Below are 17,285 nucleotides of genomic sequence, written 5' to 3' on the forward strand. Positions count from 1 at the left end.
TGTTAGCAAAATTTCGCATTTGTTAGCAAAATTTTGCATGTGTTAACTAAGTTATGCATGTGTTAGCAAAATTTTGCATGTGTTAACATCTTATTTCACATGTGTTATCAAATAATTTCACATTTGCTAACATCTTATTTCGTATGTGTTATCAAACGATTTTGCATGTGTTATCAAACACTTTCTATTTGCTAACATCTTATTTCACACGCGTTATCAAACAATTTTGCATTTCCTAACATCTTATTTCGCATGTGTTATCAAACAGTTTTACATTTGCTAAAATCTCATTATACAAAATCATGAAAAAATAATATCTTTTAAAGTTGAGGATTCGCAACAACAAAACGCAAAAATCAAAACATATAGATAAGCTTCCTCTACCAAGTCTATTCATATCGGGTTCACCAAATGATGCAATGAAAATGGAGATTAGTGGAAAATCAATATGAGTTCATCTAAATAACATGCTCAACCATAAACATAATAAACTCAAACCCTTTCAAAAACATATCAAGAAATATTAGTAAAGAAGAAGCGAGTTAGGAACAATAAACAAACACAAATATTACTTCCCTCGTGATGCTCCCATGCTTTGGTTCTTCTTTGTCCTTCTCTTCTCCAAGATCTTGATACTACATGAAGTATGCCCTCAGCTTGAGCACTAGCAGAAAAGGATGTCAAATGGAGGATGGGAGATGGTTGATGATAGTCAAATGTGGATGTTTGAAGATGTGAATGGAGTATTAGATGTCAAATAGAGATTCCAACTAGTGGAAGAGCTAAAACATAATACAAAGACTTCCTTCAAACAAGCATTAAAAAACAAAGTAATAATGCATATGGATAGCCCTTGTGACCCCTAACAATGAAGGAAAGAGCTCTATTTATAGGGGAAATGAGGCAATGAAGGGTTGATATTGAATTGGTTGAGGAAGGATTAGGATTGATTAAGTGTTGATCCTCAATCCATGTGCTCTCCTTCAAGACAATCACATGTTGACAAGTGTCAATAAGGGAAGGCTTCAAAAGAGAGGGGGACAAAGCATTAAATGCTTGAAGACTTGAAGGAAGCCATTAAAGGCTTAAGAGGACTTTGAAGGAAGCCATTAAAGGCTTAAGAAGACTCTAGAAGGAAGCCATTAAAGGCTTGAGTTGATGGTTTTTTGGTTAACCTTTGGTTTAGGGATGTGCAAACCATTAAAGGGTGATTAAGCTAATGATAGGGGGTTTAGAAATGATTAGAAGGGTTAACTTACAACTTGCATTTTCTAGAAGATGCAAGTGGATGAGGGATTTTAGGAATTTAAATAAATATTTATTTATTTAAATGTGTGAGAGGGGATTTTTAGGATTTTAAATAAATATTAATTAATTTAAATGTGATTTATTTAATTGTGAGAAAGAGGATTTTAGGATAAAATGAATTAATTAAACAAATATATATTTTTTATTTAATTAATAATCGAATGATGGTTAAATAACCAAATAAATCTCAAATATGTATTTAATTAAGTGGACAAAAATGGGTGTCTATAGTATATTTATGTACAATTGTGTGTGTGTGTGTACACACACACAAATATATATAGCTTTGTTCAATAATTTTTTTACACAAACATAAACTAAATATGTCAAATATAATTCCCTTCAATAAAAAAATTATAAAATTTAAAACATGTAAAATTATAATTTTTTGAGAATATAAAAATTCTTTATTTTGTGTTTGGTTTGTATACTATATTATAATTATTAATATTATTCTTTTAAAGGTGAGAGTTATAATTAATATTGCATATTTAGAAGACTGCCAAGATATTATTATAACCATTAATCATCCTCCTAAAGGGTCAGCAATATGGAATTATATAAGGGATTGCAAAAAACTAATAACAAATCACATCTCTTAGTAGCTAGGCAATGGGGAGCGAGCAAACTTTTGAAAAGATTCATGGGATGGTCATGAAGCTTTGGATGAAGTGGAATAATTGGATCGGATTAAACAAAGGGATATAAAGAAATGGGGAAGAAGAGTATACGATTATGTAACTATGACAAAGGATGATGGGGTGGAGAGATGATCTTGGAAGTCGATTAGAGCCCTGAATCTCACTCCTCAATAAGAAGCCATGTTTAGTAATGTGTTGCAGAGTAGAGATTTAGTCTTGTTGGTGCAAGGGACAAAATTATCTGGTGTGGGGCAAGAAATGGTAATTATTTAGTGAAGGTGGGCTATCAGATACTAGAAAGTGATATTGTTAGGAAAGCATGGCCTCAAAAACTTTTTTTGGAGCAATCCCTGCCTTACAAAAGCAAGTATTTTTGCATGGTTGGTGATAAGGGGTCGCATCCTTATAGAAGGAAGATTGTGCAAGCTAAGATTTAATGGACCTTTCATTTGCCCTCTATGTAGACATGTTGAAGAGACACTTAATCATTTATTTTTGCAATGTGAGTATTCCTCAAAATGTTGGTCTTTCTTGATGCATAAACTTAACTAGTCTACCCCTTTGCAGTGCAGTATTAAGGAGCTATTTCTGGTTGGCATTTTGAAAAAGAAAAAATAGTTTTCTTGCGTTTGGTATATTTCTCCATCACTGTTGATTTGTGAAGTGTGGAAGTAGAGGAATAGGAGAGTGTTTCAGGATAAAGAGGAACCAGTGGAAAGGATGTTCATAAGGTTGGAGTCTGTAATTTTAGAGACTGTAAATGTTATCTTTGCTCATCATAACTTTCAAAAATACGCCCTTAACTCAACAAATAAGATCATTCAAGCGCATTGGCCCTTACTTAAACTCAGCCATATTAATGGGCCTGGAAGGGTTTATCCTTTCTCAACTGTGCCTAAGGGTGTGAATTGGGAGAAACCGGACAAAGGTTGGATCAAAATCAATTTCCATGGAGCGTCGAAAGGGAATCTGGGGGTCTCTGGAGCAGTTGGTGCAGCTCAAAATGAATGTGTTGTGATTATGGCAATTAGAGCACAAAAGTTGAAGAATGGAACCAATAATGAGGCAGAAGCCCAAGCAGTTGTGTTAGCAATCAAACTTGCAACTTGATTATCTGTTTCAAAGTTGCATTTAGAAGGAGACTCTAAAATCATTGTCGAAGCAATTACTATAGGGGAGGCTCCAAATTGGAAGTTAAACAAATGGATCAAGTTAATTTCAAGGCAGCTGCTTATATTTTCAAATTTCAAATTAACGCATATTAAAAGATATGGGAATGTGTTGGCAAATAGGGCATCAAATTGGGGTTGCTCTCTCATCGAGGAACAAGCAACTTGGTGGGATGACATGAATCATGTTCCTTTTGAAACCATACAGAAGTATGTGACAGGGCAAGGGAGGTGATGAGTTGAAGGATTTTGTAGAAGGTTGCAGGGTGAGGATGTTGTCACACTCACAAACTGTCATCTCCCCTCATGCACTTTGAATTCCAAAGCTTAGAAGACTGTGTGTAGGGGATAAGACTCTACACGGGTCTCAATCAGTCTTCCCAAGCAGAAGTTGTGAGATTCACTTATTCATTTCAGGGTAGAAGTGTCGAGCAGAAGTTATCTCTATTATCTTCTTAGCAGAATTCATGGGGTGCAAGTTCAGAGACGTTGGAAGGTAGAGGGAGTAGTAGAAGACTTGTTTGGGTGCAGGATAATGGAGGCCAACTTCTCCTTCAGGACAACTAAGTAGCAAGGTGCCTTTAAAGGTGGGATAACAAAGGAAAAAATGAGACATTTTCAAGATAGAGGATCCCAAGTTCCTACGAATGGTGGATGTCTTTTTAGGTGAGGCATATATAAAATCATCCTTCAGGTTCAGAACTAATGCTGATATTGCATCCATCTTCTAGCCTGGTGCCTTAAGCTTGGTACAAAGGAGGATGCTAAATGGGTGATGAGAGAATGCGTGAAAGAAGAATGGAAGGAGGGACTAAATTCCTTTTTAACCATGGCAAGATCGAGAGAGGGATTCATCAACATTAAAGGGGAATATATTTAACTTTGATTTAACTACAATAATACAAATGCAAATACAAAATAAATTCGTTAGTTTAAGATTATAAAAAGTGTTGATATATTTTTGTTAGAAATAAAAAATAAACAATATATAATAATATAAATTTTGAAAAATGTAGAATTTTTTTTTTTTACCAATACAATTATTTTATTTTTGTGTTTACAATATTTACATTGTCTTGTCAAATCATTTCCAATCAAATATTAATTTAGCTTTTTATCATTTTGCACAAAATATTAACTATTCAAATTTTATTATGTGAATTAATATAGCCAATTTCTTAAGTTAATTATGTTCATATAATAACATAAATTGAATGCTTATAAATATTAGTTTGGAATATTTACACATTATATGTTTTATAGTTTACTAAATTATTTATTTTTTGTTTGATCTTTATAATTCCGTTCATTAATTATATTTTATGTTCAATGTAATTATATTTTTATAATTTTTTATTGAATTATATTTTATCTATAATATTTTTTTGGTAAATTTTTATTGTAATAATATACTATATTTTATTTTGTTCTTTATTTTTTGTTTGATTTTTATAGTTTAAAATAGTAATTTAATTTCATATACATAAAAAAAAATTAAATATATCAAATATAATTCCATTCAATAATTTTGATTTATAAAATTAAAACATGTGAAATCACTTTTCCTGAGAATATAAAAATTCTTGATTTTGTTTTTAGTCTATAATTTTATTTACTAATAATATGTATATTTCATATTTAATATATCGAACAAGGCGACTTTAACTAATATATTATATTCTAAATATATGTAAAATATATATTTTGAGAAAATCATAGTGTAGTCTTACCTTTTCCACAAAGCAATATTTTCTTGGAGTATTTTAATAAAGAATTTAGTAAAATATAAAACATAATAGAGTTCAACATTATAAATTGCCTGCATTTTAATTTTAATCGATATTAACATCTCTACACCTCTCACAAGATCAGGTTCTAATGGTTGGGGTATAGGCTATGGATTCATTTGTTAGATTATGAAGGCCTCCCCTTTCGCTATCAGAGATGCTTCTCAATGGGTCACTTAGCTTTGGATTTCTCTCTCTCACACATCACAAAGGTGTTGCTGCTTGGTGAAAGGATGTTGTTGTTGATCACTTGACTATCAAAGCTTTTGTTTTTTATTCTGACGACTCCTCACATGAGGAAGAAGACTCCTTCCGAGATGAGGTCGTGCCTCTCACTATTGTTGAAGCTTCTACTACTAATGTAGCCTACTCTGTCCCTGAGGCTCCTACACCTGTTGGTCCTACAACATTGTTCCACTCCTGTTGGTTCTGCTCTGAATGTTGTTTTGTAGTAATCTGGTATTGTTGTGGACATAAACTCTACGAGACCTTCTTGCAAGATTCTTCTTTTGATGTCCTGAATAGTAGTATTGCCTAGCCTTTTGCTTCTCGCTGGTGGAAGAGGAAGTCCTCTCCCCCATCCCCATCCCCAAACCCCTTTGTGTCAAGTTTTGGGTGTTTCTTTCCACTCTTGAGTTGGGTTTTGAGTAGTTGATCTGGCAAGCTTTTAACAGTGAACTTCAGACTTGCTATTAAAGGCTTGTCCAACCTTGCTTTGCTTTGGATCTGCACCCTTGTTTTGTTGCCTTTCCTTTTACCGCCTAGGGTTGTATAAAGACCAACACCCTTGTTTTGGTGCTTATTTTAATCAAAAACATTTATAAATTGCATTGAAACATAAGATTTATAAAAGGTAAGGAAAAATGAAAATAGAGAACTTTAAATCTCAAGTATTTAAATAATTGTGAAATGTACACAATAAATCTTTAATTTAATGTAAGAGACAACTATTAAGTCATTAAATATTCAATATAGAAATTAAGTAATATCAAATTTTCACTATAGTATTTATATTATATTATAATTGTTAATATTTATTTTTTAAGGTGAAACTTATAATTAACATTACATATTTATTCTAATCTTTAAGAGTAAACAAATTGTTTCGAATATCGTTATATTTAAATTTTCAAGTACATTTCATATATATTGTTTCCTAGAATTAAACATCCTTCCATAAATTTGAAGGGTGCACAAAAAAAAATTATTTAGTTAATTATTATTTATTGAGATATTGAAAAAACATTAAATTTATGACCCGAATTCGAAAGCGACTCAGCTATTCTAGCTCCAAAACACGAAAATTAATCACATGTGATTTTGCAAGCTTTTCCAAACAGGCAATAACACGATGTTGGAGCCAGTTTAGCTTCTGCCGTTTGGGAGGATGCCAACTCACATTAGCTGCATGTAAATAAACAAATGAACAACATATTAACATCTGCTGCGTACAATGATTACAACCATACAAAGTTGAATGATTGCAAATATACACATTGAATGCTTCTGTCAGAAATTAAAGTCCCTAGTAAACTTGTGCCTTAAAAGGTAGTAGAAGAATGCTCATGGAATCCAGCGATGAGCCTAGCACCAAACAAGCCAGGCATAAAAACTCAAGGAAAACGATCACAGATATACAAAGTCGAGTGAGCATCCTTTTCTCATTTGTTAGTCACTAAATACTATTGCCAGAAGTATAGTTCTAGTACTAATCTGCCTCCAAAAGATAAAGATTCTGCTGTGTCGCCTGTTTCGACTTGCTACCAATATTTATGTTCAATTGCATAGAAGTGAGGCACGATTCAATAAAATATCAGAAAACCATTTGTACAGAGTGGCAGGTTTGAAGAGTAGTTTATGTATTCTGCTACTTTATGTCTTTATTGAATTTGAATTTTTAACGACATCTGTACACAATCATTGTAGTTGTTAGCACAATCATACCTTTTAATTAAATAATTCCTTATAATTTCGACCCTATTTAATCACAGTACAGATCATTCTTTAAAATTTGGAGCAATCAATTTATGTCGCAGCATAGCCGTGTTGCAATAGTAAAACCCTTTTTTTTCCAATGTGGCTAACTTAACTATAAGGGTAGCGATCACGAACAAGGTATCTCTGAGTTGAAAGCTAGGCGCTAGTAAATATATATGAATAAAAGCAATCATGAAATACAATGCTGTATATATTACTGGTGAACTACAAGGGAGAGGAGGGAAAGGCAGAATCTACAAAAGAAGCATTAGGTATTTCCGTCAGTCAATGCATTTACAGTGTTCCAAGATTACTCGAGAGATGAACCAGAAAGTGACAATAATTTTCTCTTGTAGTAGAAATTGCTAGAATGAATATGTTACCGAGAACAAAAGCTATGGAAAAACATTGTATCCTACCAATTGCTAGAATGAATATGTACCGAGAACAAAAGCTATGGAAAAACAAAAGATAACATAGTATTATGATAGGCACACCTAATCAATGAACTGTTCATTTCTTGAACATTCGAAATTTCAACTATTAACTTCAAAGAAATAAAAAAAATAAACAAAAATTCATAAAAATTAAGTCAATCCATTAATAAATTTCACATGTATCAATAGCCGTCTCTTTTTTGCCATTTTTGTTACCTAATTGATCCATTTCTTTTTTGCCATTTTTGTTACCTAATTGATCCATTTCTTTTTTGCCATTTTTGTTACCTAATTGATCCATTTGTGCACTTTTATCGGTACCCATAGTCATGCTACTGGAGCATTTGTTCATAAATATTGACGATTTATAGTACACAGTTATTGGAACATCTTTAAGTAGATATCGAAGACACTTTGAAATATGTGTACTTTTTGACCTTTTGGATCTTACAACATGCATTGATACTACCTAGAAACCAAAACAATATTGTCAAAATCTAATATACCTTTAAGAATCTGTGGGTGCACAAAGTTAGCTATGATGACATAATGACTACTGACTACTGATTTGATTCCCCACTAAAGTGATTACTTTCTTTCCACTATTCCACTATTCTACTTGTGATTGTGGCTCAGTTCCAACCAAGCTAACCTAGTTGAATCTGTTCTGTACCTTGATGAAGTATTGAGCAGATGCAAGTACAGGGCTTTGTTTGCGTTTGCAGTAGAGAAATGCTGCAATTGATTCGAGTATAGGAAAGATTTTCATATCAAAGCAAGTTTCTAATATAAATGGAAGTTTACGAGTTAGGTCATTCCACAAAAATATCAAGACGGTCATGCACGTCCGCTCGAATTTAACTGCATTTGTTTAATTCACTTTGTTCACCTTTATTCCTGATTCTTTATTTACCTAGTCAGTAAATCCTAACAGCTACCATTTAAATAACAAGTGGAAATTGAGCAGATGTTTTTTTGTTGACGTGGGCTTGCTGCTCCTCTACAATAATTACATGGATGCATAAATATTTCAGCTTTCCATTCTGTCGTGTAAAGGTTTATCAGTATTTAACAAAATCGAGAATTAGTAATGTCCAATCAATTAATTCCAAAGCAGGAAAATGTGCCTTGCTGGACCATTGCTACATTAATTCTCAGATTCTCAGGTTTAAGTGAAAAAATCATCAAAGGTGAGATCGATCAGTAGTACGCCTGAGCCTGAAGGACATTATTTATCATTTTTTTACAAATGCAGATTAAAAAACTCAAAGCTTCAGACCGAAAAATTCATTACTCTGTTATATTATACTTCTAATTAAATCTTTAAAATGAAATAAAATTGAATATCTGGGCCAGTTGGGGATGACATATTCAAAATAACAGATACTATTTGATTAAAATGTGTTGGTTAATTTATTTCTGCAAACCTCCTTTATATAAACTACTTGTGACATTTTTCTCCTACCAAATTGTACCAAATCAAAATTATTATAATTATTTGTCAAAAAAATATCTGCTCCAATTGTTTCTGGATATATGCTCTCAAAACATTTACATCATTTTGCTCCCTCTAACAGTAACAAAAATTCAGTTCATTGTAATAATTTCACTCATAACTAAAAGATATGAATTTATAACAAATAAAAATTATGATTCCCCGTAACGATGAGAAGACCAAGTCAACAACATACAGAAATATACCAAACAGTAAGTGCTCCATCCAAGTTTCAAAAAAAACAATACATATAATTTATCTCCTTCCGTATTGTAACAAAAATTATGACAGTAAAAAACTAAGGTTCTGTTGAAACTTGAAATAACAAAAATATATCTTCACCATTTACCCTCAAGTTCATCATAAAATCACATCAAACAAAATTATCCTTCACTCCTCTTCCTGATTCTACCTTTACTTGGAAATCCCATCTCTATAAAGGAATCGGCATTATCGAAGCCATGCGACATCTGCATTTAAGTCATTCAGCACACCATGAGTATAGGTAACAGGAAGAATGCAAGAACAGCCATATCCGTTCAGAGCAATAGAAAGAATAAAAAACATATTCTGTTGATGATAAAATCCGACCAATTAACTTCTAGCTATTCATACCATTTATAATAAGCAACAACAAATATCCACCAATGTAGAATACATAATGTTCAATGATACATCGCTTTTTATGACATGATTCCTGACACTTTATTTTGATTCTCTGATTAAAGTTGCGAGTCAGGATTAACTCTATTTGATGCTATTGTAAACACAGTTTTACCACTTCGGATTCCTTCGCACGTCCATGTTCTTACATTCAAGGAAATAGAAAGCACATAAGTCTCTATGACCTGTACAAGCATACTAGTGTTATATTACACAAATCAGAAGAAAGAACCATAAACGATGCATACAGCTGCCAGCCTTTTTAAATATAAAAGTAAACGTGAGGTCACAAGCATCTGGCATATTCAAGGATCAAACATGTTTCTACAGAAAAACGGGGAATAGTCCATATCTAATTGTGCATACATAGAAAAAGAGCTACCTTCATCCCAAAATACTTTCAAGAATATAATCTTTCCTAAGAAAGATTCAACATATAAAAGCTAATTTTGGTAGACTGAACAGAGGATTTTAAAAATATGAAGCTCTCTTACAGGTTAACAGTAACCCTAAAAAAACCTAGACTGGTCTGGACCAAATTCTGATCTTCCCCAGGATCTAGCCCTTGCCTGACCATTCATCACAGTTACACCAGAAAATTGAAATATACCTTGGGCAAACCAGGGGAAAATCCGAATCATTTGAAAAAACTAAACCTTAAAAGAATTTTTTAAAGGATCTGCAACTTGGCTAAAAGCAACAAAATTATGAAAAAAGGTGTACCATGAAGACCCATCAAACCCAATGGCAGCCGGCCCAGACCCCTAAAACAAATTAAATTGGGAAAAAATGACGTGCCATGATGAAGCACCATAAGCCCTAAAGGCAGCAGGTGCCCCCAGACCCCTCCTCTAATTTTAAGAGGTAAAATAAAATTGTTTTGGATTGCACCAGATGAAAAATAATACTGTCACAATTTTTTTCCAAACAAATTCCATTTATACTTTTTGTTTGTCAAGTCAATCCCCATTTCAAGTAAACCTCATGTACTATATACTATTCTGACTTATCTGAACATCTATAATTTGACAACTAATGTTGAATCATCAGATACATAGTGGCCAAACCCGAATGGACCAAACCCAATAAAAATCAAAAGAGAGGCAAATAGACAAAAACAAATCAGCGACATAGTTATGAAGTTCTTTGAAGGCGGAAATCTAATGTGGATGACAAAGGGGGTAGATCATTAGTAAAATTACAAAATACAAATCCTCATCTTGAGACTCGAATACAGTGAGAGATCATAAAATCCTCATCTTAAGACTCAAAGTGTATTGAACCTTAAAAAGAATATATAAAAAAAAAATTATAATAAAAATTAGTTCTCATGATTTGGAATCAAAGAGATTGAATACATGTAAACATTTAAACTTTAAATGATCCTCTAATTATTTTATTAATTGAAATACCGAAAGAGAAAATTGTAAAACAAATTATTCAACCAAATTCTGCAATTATAATATAACACAATTGAATTAACCTGAGATAGTCAAACAAAACACAACCCATAAAGACATACAGTAGACCTTCCAGCAAACATCAAAAAACCCAAGCTCAAATAATGTAAGCTAAACAAAGCTAATTTCTCATAAATCTCAAAATGAGACAAGAAATCTCCATAGAAGCAATATTTAAACACCATATACAATGAAATGAGTTTTAGCGTTTTATAGCTGCACAACTATTTTATCATACTACAGAGTGAGATATACAAAAGTAGTAGTAGGCCTACTGACAAATTAATGTTGGAATCTAATTTTTGGCTTTAGCAAACAGGAGAACAGAGTAAATTCCATGTTAATTATCAGTTGTGATATTGCTTGCTAGAATTGAAACATCATCTGTTTTGAACAGTGTACAAAAGAAATTTTGTTATTTTACAGAATAATTATAACCATTTTATCATACTGAGTCACATATAAAAAAATATTAGCATGCCTACTGAAAAATTAATCCTGGAATCTTATTTTTGGATTTAGATAGACCGGAAAACATAGTAAATTTAATTTTACTTATCAGTAGTGCAAAAATTGAAACATCATTCTTTGAGTTTGAACGGTGTACAAAGGAAATTTTTCCAATTAATTATTATCGCACACATCTTTTAAAACATTCAGATAAAATATCTCATTAACATCTGCTACTTGACAATGATTGCAAATATACGAAGATTTATGACAGTAAATATACAGTGTTGAATGATTGCAAATATACACATAATGCTTTTGACAGTAGTTAAAGTCCTAGTAAAATTGTGATAAAAAAACCATTTACAGGGTGGCTGGTTTGAACAGTAATTATGCATTCTGCTTCTAAGTCTTAAATGGAAATTGAATATTGAATTTTTAATGACAGCTGTACACAATTTCATAGTAGTTAACACAATCGTTACTTTATAGTTCAATTGTACCTAGCTAATTTTTACCCTAATGAATCACAGAGCAGATTCAAGTATTTATGGAAATAGAATTTTTAATGACAGCTGTAGAAAATTTCGTTGTAGTTGTTAGCACAGTTGTAACTTAAAATTTAATCATTCCTAATTAACTTCAACCCTAATTAATCACAATGTAGATTCATTCTTAAAATTTTGGAGCAATCAGTCTGTGGCTGTGTTACAATAGTAAAACTATTTTTTCTCAATAAGGGTAACTTAGCTATACAGATAGCAATCAAGAACTCAGTATTCTGTGAGTTGCAAGATAGACACTACCAAATGCATATGAAAGAAAGCAGCCATATGAATGGCATAGCTATATATATTCCTGGTAATCTACAAGAAGGGAGAAAGGCAGAATCTACAAAAGAAGCATACGTTCTTTCTGTTAGTAGATGTATTCACTGTATTCCAAGATTACTCAAGAGCAAACCAAAAAAGTAACTTTAAAAGTTACATTATAACTCTCTGAATATGCCATTTTTTGCCAGGCATGTTATACTGTGAAGACATTCTAGGAACTTTCTTGTATTCTTTTGAGATGTAGAGCATGGTGATGCTGTCATTGGTTATGGTTGTCTTTAAAAAGTGTATAGACAATAGATTAAAAAGAGCTCTTTTTCTTGCTCCAACAAAGAAGCACGTGGCAGTTTTGTCAATGGAAAGGTTTTGCATTGACCTTAAAAAATAATATTACAACACTAGATGCATGCAATCTTACAGATTCAGATGTCATATTTCTGCTATTGGATCACTCGACAGTAAAAATTTGGACTGGTGGATTTTTTTCTTGTCATTCTGTGATGCCCAGACAAGGAATGTAATCAAAATATTTGGAACAAATGCAAATGCAGAATTTTCTAGCAAAGAGATTTCTGCAACAAGGAAATCTCCTTCTGAAGATGAGATTAAGATAAATTTAGCTATAGTTTCTAAATTCTATGAAGAAAACGACCCCAAGTGCCTCGAGTTTTTTTTAAGCGCTAAAAAAACAATGTTCTGCAGTCTCATTATTAATAAATTAGACAGCAGTTTACATACTGGTCAATATTTTGGCTCCAAATCAAGATATGTTGACAACTTACATTTCCTAACCCTATACCACACCTTATTTGGGGATTCTGGATCAACTCGATTAAAGTCCACTTAGGGGACATTACACAAATGGATTGCTTGTGCAATTGGATTGCCAGGGTAATAGTATTGAGGAATTCATGCATTCATCTAGTGCTATTGAATGTTTAAGTACTTTAGAAACAAGAATTCGGATTGGATAATGCTATGGTGAGAGTGCTAAGACCAGTAGAATCTGTGTGATAAAGACAGTTTTATCAGATCCAGCGAACGATTTATAACAAGTGAACAATTTTAAAACAAGTCAACAACTTGTAACATTAAAGGTAGGTTTTTTTAAGGCAGAAAACCCAAATTTATAAACAAACTAACCGGAATCTTAAAACACGTGAACAATCTATAACATTAAGAAGTAACAAACCAAGACAAGGCTTTTCAGTTACAAAGGGACAAATCATAAAGCATTGTTCTCCAATCAAACTCCCAACACTAACAGATTCCCGCATAATTAAAGTAGTTATAAGTCCGACTTAAATAACAAAATTAACAAAAAAACACACTAACCCAAATCAATCTCGTTCCAATTTTAATCAATCTTCGGGGATCTCGACCTCCCCTTCATCTATCTCGCTCTGCAAATCCTTGGGGTCCTTCCCGTCTACGGTACACCCCACTGATACACAAGTGCCGAGAATCTCCTTGACTGTCCCGGCGAGGGCTTTTGCCATTGAGCGTGGCTTCATTACTTTCGCAATTTCGATAACATCGTCTAACGAGATGTTCCCCGAATGCTTGATATTTTTAGTCTTTTTGCGGTCCCTTTCAGGCTCCTTCAATGCTTTTATCACCAGTGCTGCAGCACTGGGAACTACAGCGACTTTCGCTTGCCTGTTTTGGACAGTAAGTTTAACAGTCACTCTCAGCCCTTTCCAATCTCTAGCTGTTTCCTTTGCTATGTCTTCTCCGATTTTCTTCGGAGAAAGACCTAGAGGTCCAATCTTTGGCGCTAAAGATGACGCTGCCCCGACTTCGCCTCCTGTAACACGTACATAAACCTCCACTACCTGTGACGGATCGAACTTAGGCGGCATTTTTACTGAAACTCCAAAGTCCAAACCCTTCGAAATCTCACTATCCTACGAACGTCCAAAGCTCTCCCGGCCGCTACTCAGATAAAAGGAGAAACCAGTAAAAACCCTAATTCTTTATATCTATGGATTGCGAAACCCTAAGTTAGGGTGTTTTTTTTTTCTAATTTAGGGTTTTTTGGTGATTCAAAGGCTTGTTAGTACTTCCTTGCGCAATACTATTGAGTTTTGCTTAATTCTTTATTAACAATATTAGTTTTTAATAAATTAGGAGTTTAAAAAATTTTAGTATTGAAATTGTTTTAACAAATTAGGAATTTAAAATTGTTTTGCTATTGAAGTAATATTTATTTTTTAAATAAAAATGTAAGTTTTTTAATTGAAATTATTTATAAAGTTAATTATTTATAATTTTATTGGTTATTAATATATATACATAGACATACATACATATACATTTCCAACACACACATATTTATATATATTCTCATACACATATATATTCATGCATACGTATGCATTTACATTTCTCACACACACATTTATATCTTTATAATTATTAGGTCTCTTGTCTGTTTATTTTTGTTCTAGTTTTTTTCAATTTTTTGACTATCTTTAGTTCTTTAATTCATTTATTCTTATTCATTTGTGGAGTTGGGTGGCAGTTATTATTTTATTCTTTTCCTTGGTCCACATGTGGTCTTTCTACCCCTTCCCTCTCTCGTCTCTTTATATCCAATCTAGATCTACTTGGTATTTTTCATCTCCTTTGAACTCTAATCATGATGTGATTCAAAACATTGATGTTAAAAATTTTATATTTTAATTGTTTATAAAAATTTATTCTTATTGCAACCTTAGAAATTAAGAATGATTTAGATAGTATTTTAATTTAGGATATTAAAATGACACCCAAACATTTTTAGTTAATATTTAGGTTTCTTGTTTATATGACATTTTGAGGTTTTTCATTTTCACATGTGTATTGAGGTTTTTTATTCTCACGTGTACACGTGTTCAATGTGAAAATCTTTTAAGTTAATTTAGAGCAAAGAGTAAGAATATTTTACTTTAATTTTAAAGCAAATAAATGATTAGAAATTATTATTTTTTATTATTTTATCAATTAAAAAATTATGGCATTCATTAAAAAAAATTATATGTTTTCAATTATTATTATTAATTTAGACAAGTGCCCCGATGGCAGGAGGTGGAAGGTAGTTGGTGGAGAGATAAGGGAGTTGAGGATAAGGTCCCTCAAAAATGTGGCCTCATTGATTCATAGCTCCAGCCAACAGCGTATAATTTAATTATTATAAAAAATTTAAGATTAAAGTTAATTATTTTGACTATAATAATCTTAAATGGTAATTATTTAGTTAAAAAATAGATAACTATAAATTAGAAAAATAATTAATTAATACTAGAGTTATAGTGTAATTGATAAATTGTAATAATTTTAAATTAAAAAGTTAAAATTATATCTTATATAGAATTATTTATATATATAATATATAACATTAATTTATTAATTTTTATTTTAAAATTTAAATTGTTATATTTGTAATTATGTAACCCGATTTAACCCCAAGGTGTAGATCGGTTGGTTGAGTCGTTGAAAGACACATATTTGACCCCAAGGACGCAAGTTCAAACCTTGTCTAGAAAAAAAAAACCGGTTTAACTGAGATAACAAAAAGAACTATGTAACCTAATTTAATATGATTATATTCACCTCATGCCTACATTGTAACAAAATTTACTTTATTTTGTAAATGTTAATTTTTATCTTTTTAGATTTGGACATGTTATAAAATATGTATGTTTTCATTTGACTACTATATTTGATGAGGTATGGTTGTAAAAAAAAAAAAAATTAAATGGACAATTATATTATATAAAAGAGAAGATTTATGTATAGACCATCAAAAATTAGATAAAATTATAATCATGTATAACTAAATTAGACATACTATAATTAAATTTTTTGGACTAAATTGGGTTTAGGTTAGAATTATAATTAAGGTTAAGACTAAGGTTGGCAATAGAATTGTGGGGTTAAGGTTAGCAATATGATTAGAATCAAGGTTAGTGTTAGAAGTAGGGTTATGATTAGAATTAGTGTAAAATTTAGGATTAAGGTTAGGATAAGAAATCGAGTTGCAATTAGGGTTAGAATTAGGCTAAGGATTATGGCTACAATTATGGTTACGGATAGAATTTGCATTATGATTGAAAAAAGGGTTAAATTTGGAAATAGGTTTAGGATTAGGATTAGAATTAGAATTAAGATAGGATTAGAATTAGAATCGAGGTTAAGGTTAGGGTTATAATTAAGATTATGATTAGGAATACAATTAAGGGTAGAAATAGAATTAGAGTTATTGTTAAAATTAGGATTATAATTAGGGTTTAGGGTTGGCATTAAATAATTAATTAGTGTTCGAATTAGGATTAAAGTTAGAATTAGATTTGTGTTTAGCATTAGAATTACATTTAGCATTAAAATTAAGGTTATGATTATGGTTAGGATTGTAGACACGTCAAAATTGATCTTTGTCATAATTAATTAAGTAAAATATTTAATTAATCATTTATTATAATTCATTGTCTTTTAATTTCTCGTAATTAATTAAATAATTTATCATATGATTATTTATTGTTTATCATTTTGTTGCAAATGTGATGTTGATGGTTATGATTAGTTGTCATTGATTTCAACATAATGGTCGTCATTAATCTCAGCACGTGGTTTTGGTAATTCGGTAGATGTTTTCCCGAAATCTTTGGTGCTTTGAAAGATGTGTTATAGTTGATTTTCAACATGGATTGGTTGAGTTGATGGTGATCCAGATTTATCTGTTTATAGGATATGGTGTTGATCGATTGTATTCATGTATATCCTGGTTCTATTATTATTTTTGTTGTTTTGGGTAGTGCTTTTGGGTCTGGTATTCGAGGTTGAGTAATGACATTGGTGTAGCATGTGAGTCATGATTTGGGTCTAGAATTTGTAATGGATGTAACGTGTTGATTTGATCGATGATGTGTGTTTTGGCACGGTCCACTTCTCATTCCTTCCCACCATCGTAATGTTTAAAGTTGACCTATTTTAGATCTCTATCTTGGCTGACTTAGAAGATTATGTTTCCCAAAGACAATATACATATGAGGATGATCTGAATGAGTTAGTGTAGAAAAAGTGT

General features: G+C 31.7%; 1 protein-coding gene across 1 annotated transcript; it reads right to left on the reverse strand.

Moving 5' to 3' along the window:
- Positions 1-8,945: 8,945 nt before the first annotated feature.
- LOC131063690 (large ribosomal subunit protein uL11) lies at positions 8,946-14,192 on the reverse strand. The gene is made up of 2 exons (XM_057997582.2): positions 13,556-14,192; positions 8,946-9,284 (listed from the first exon to the last, which is right to left on the reverse strand). Exon 1 carries the CDS (start codon positions 14,080-14,082, stop codon positions 13,582-13,584), a length of 501 nt encoding a protein of 166 aa, XP_057853565.1. The 5' UTR covers positions 14,083-14,192; the 3' UTR covers positions 8,946-9,284; positions 13,556-13,581.
- Between the last annotated feature and the right edge of the window lie 3,093 nt (positions 14,193-17,285).

Source organism: Cryptomeria japonica, chromosome 9, assembly GCF_030272615.1.
Source record: "Cryptomeria japonica chromosome 9, Sugi_1.0, whole genome shotgun sequence".
In the NCBI taxonomy this organism is placed as follows: Eukaryota; Viridiplantae; Streptophyta; class Pinopsida; order Cupressales; family Cupressaceae; genus Cryptomeria; species Cryptomeria japonica.

Bases quoted from the DNA above. Each gene is read 5' to 3' on its own strand.
- LOC131063690 (XM_057997582.2), bottom strand. From the start codon at position 14,082: ATGCCGCCTAAGTTCGATCCGTCACAGGTAGTGGAGGTTTATGTACGT.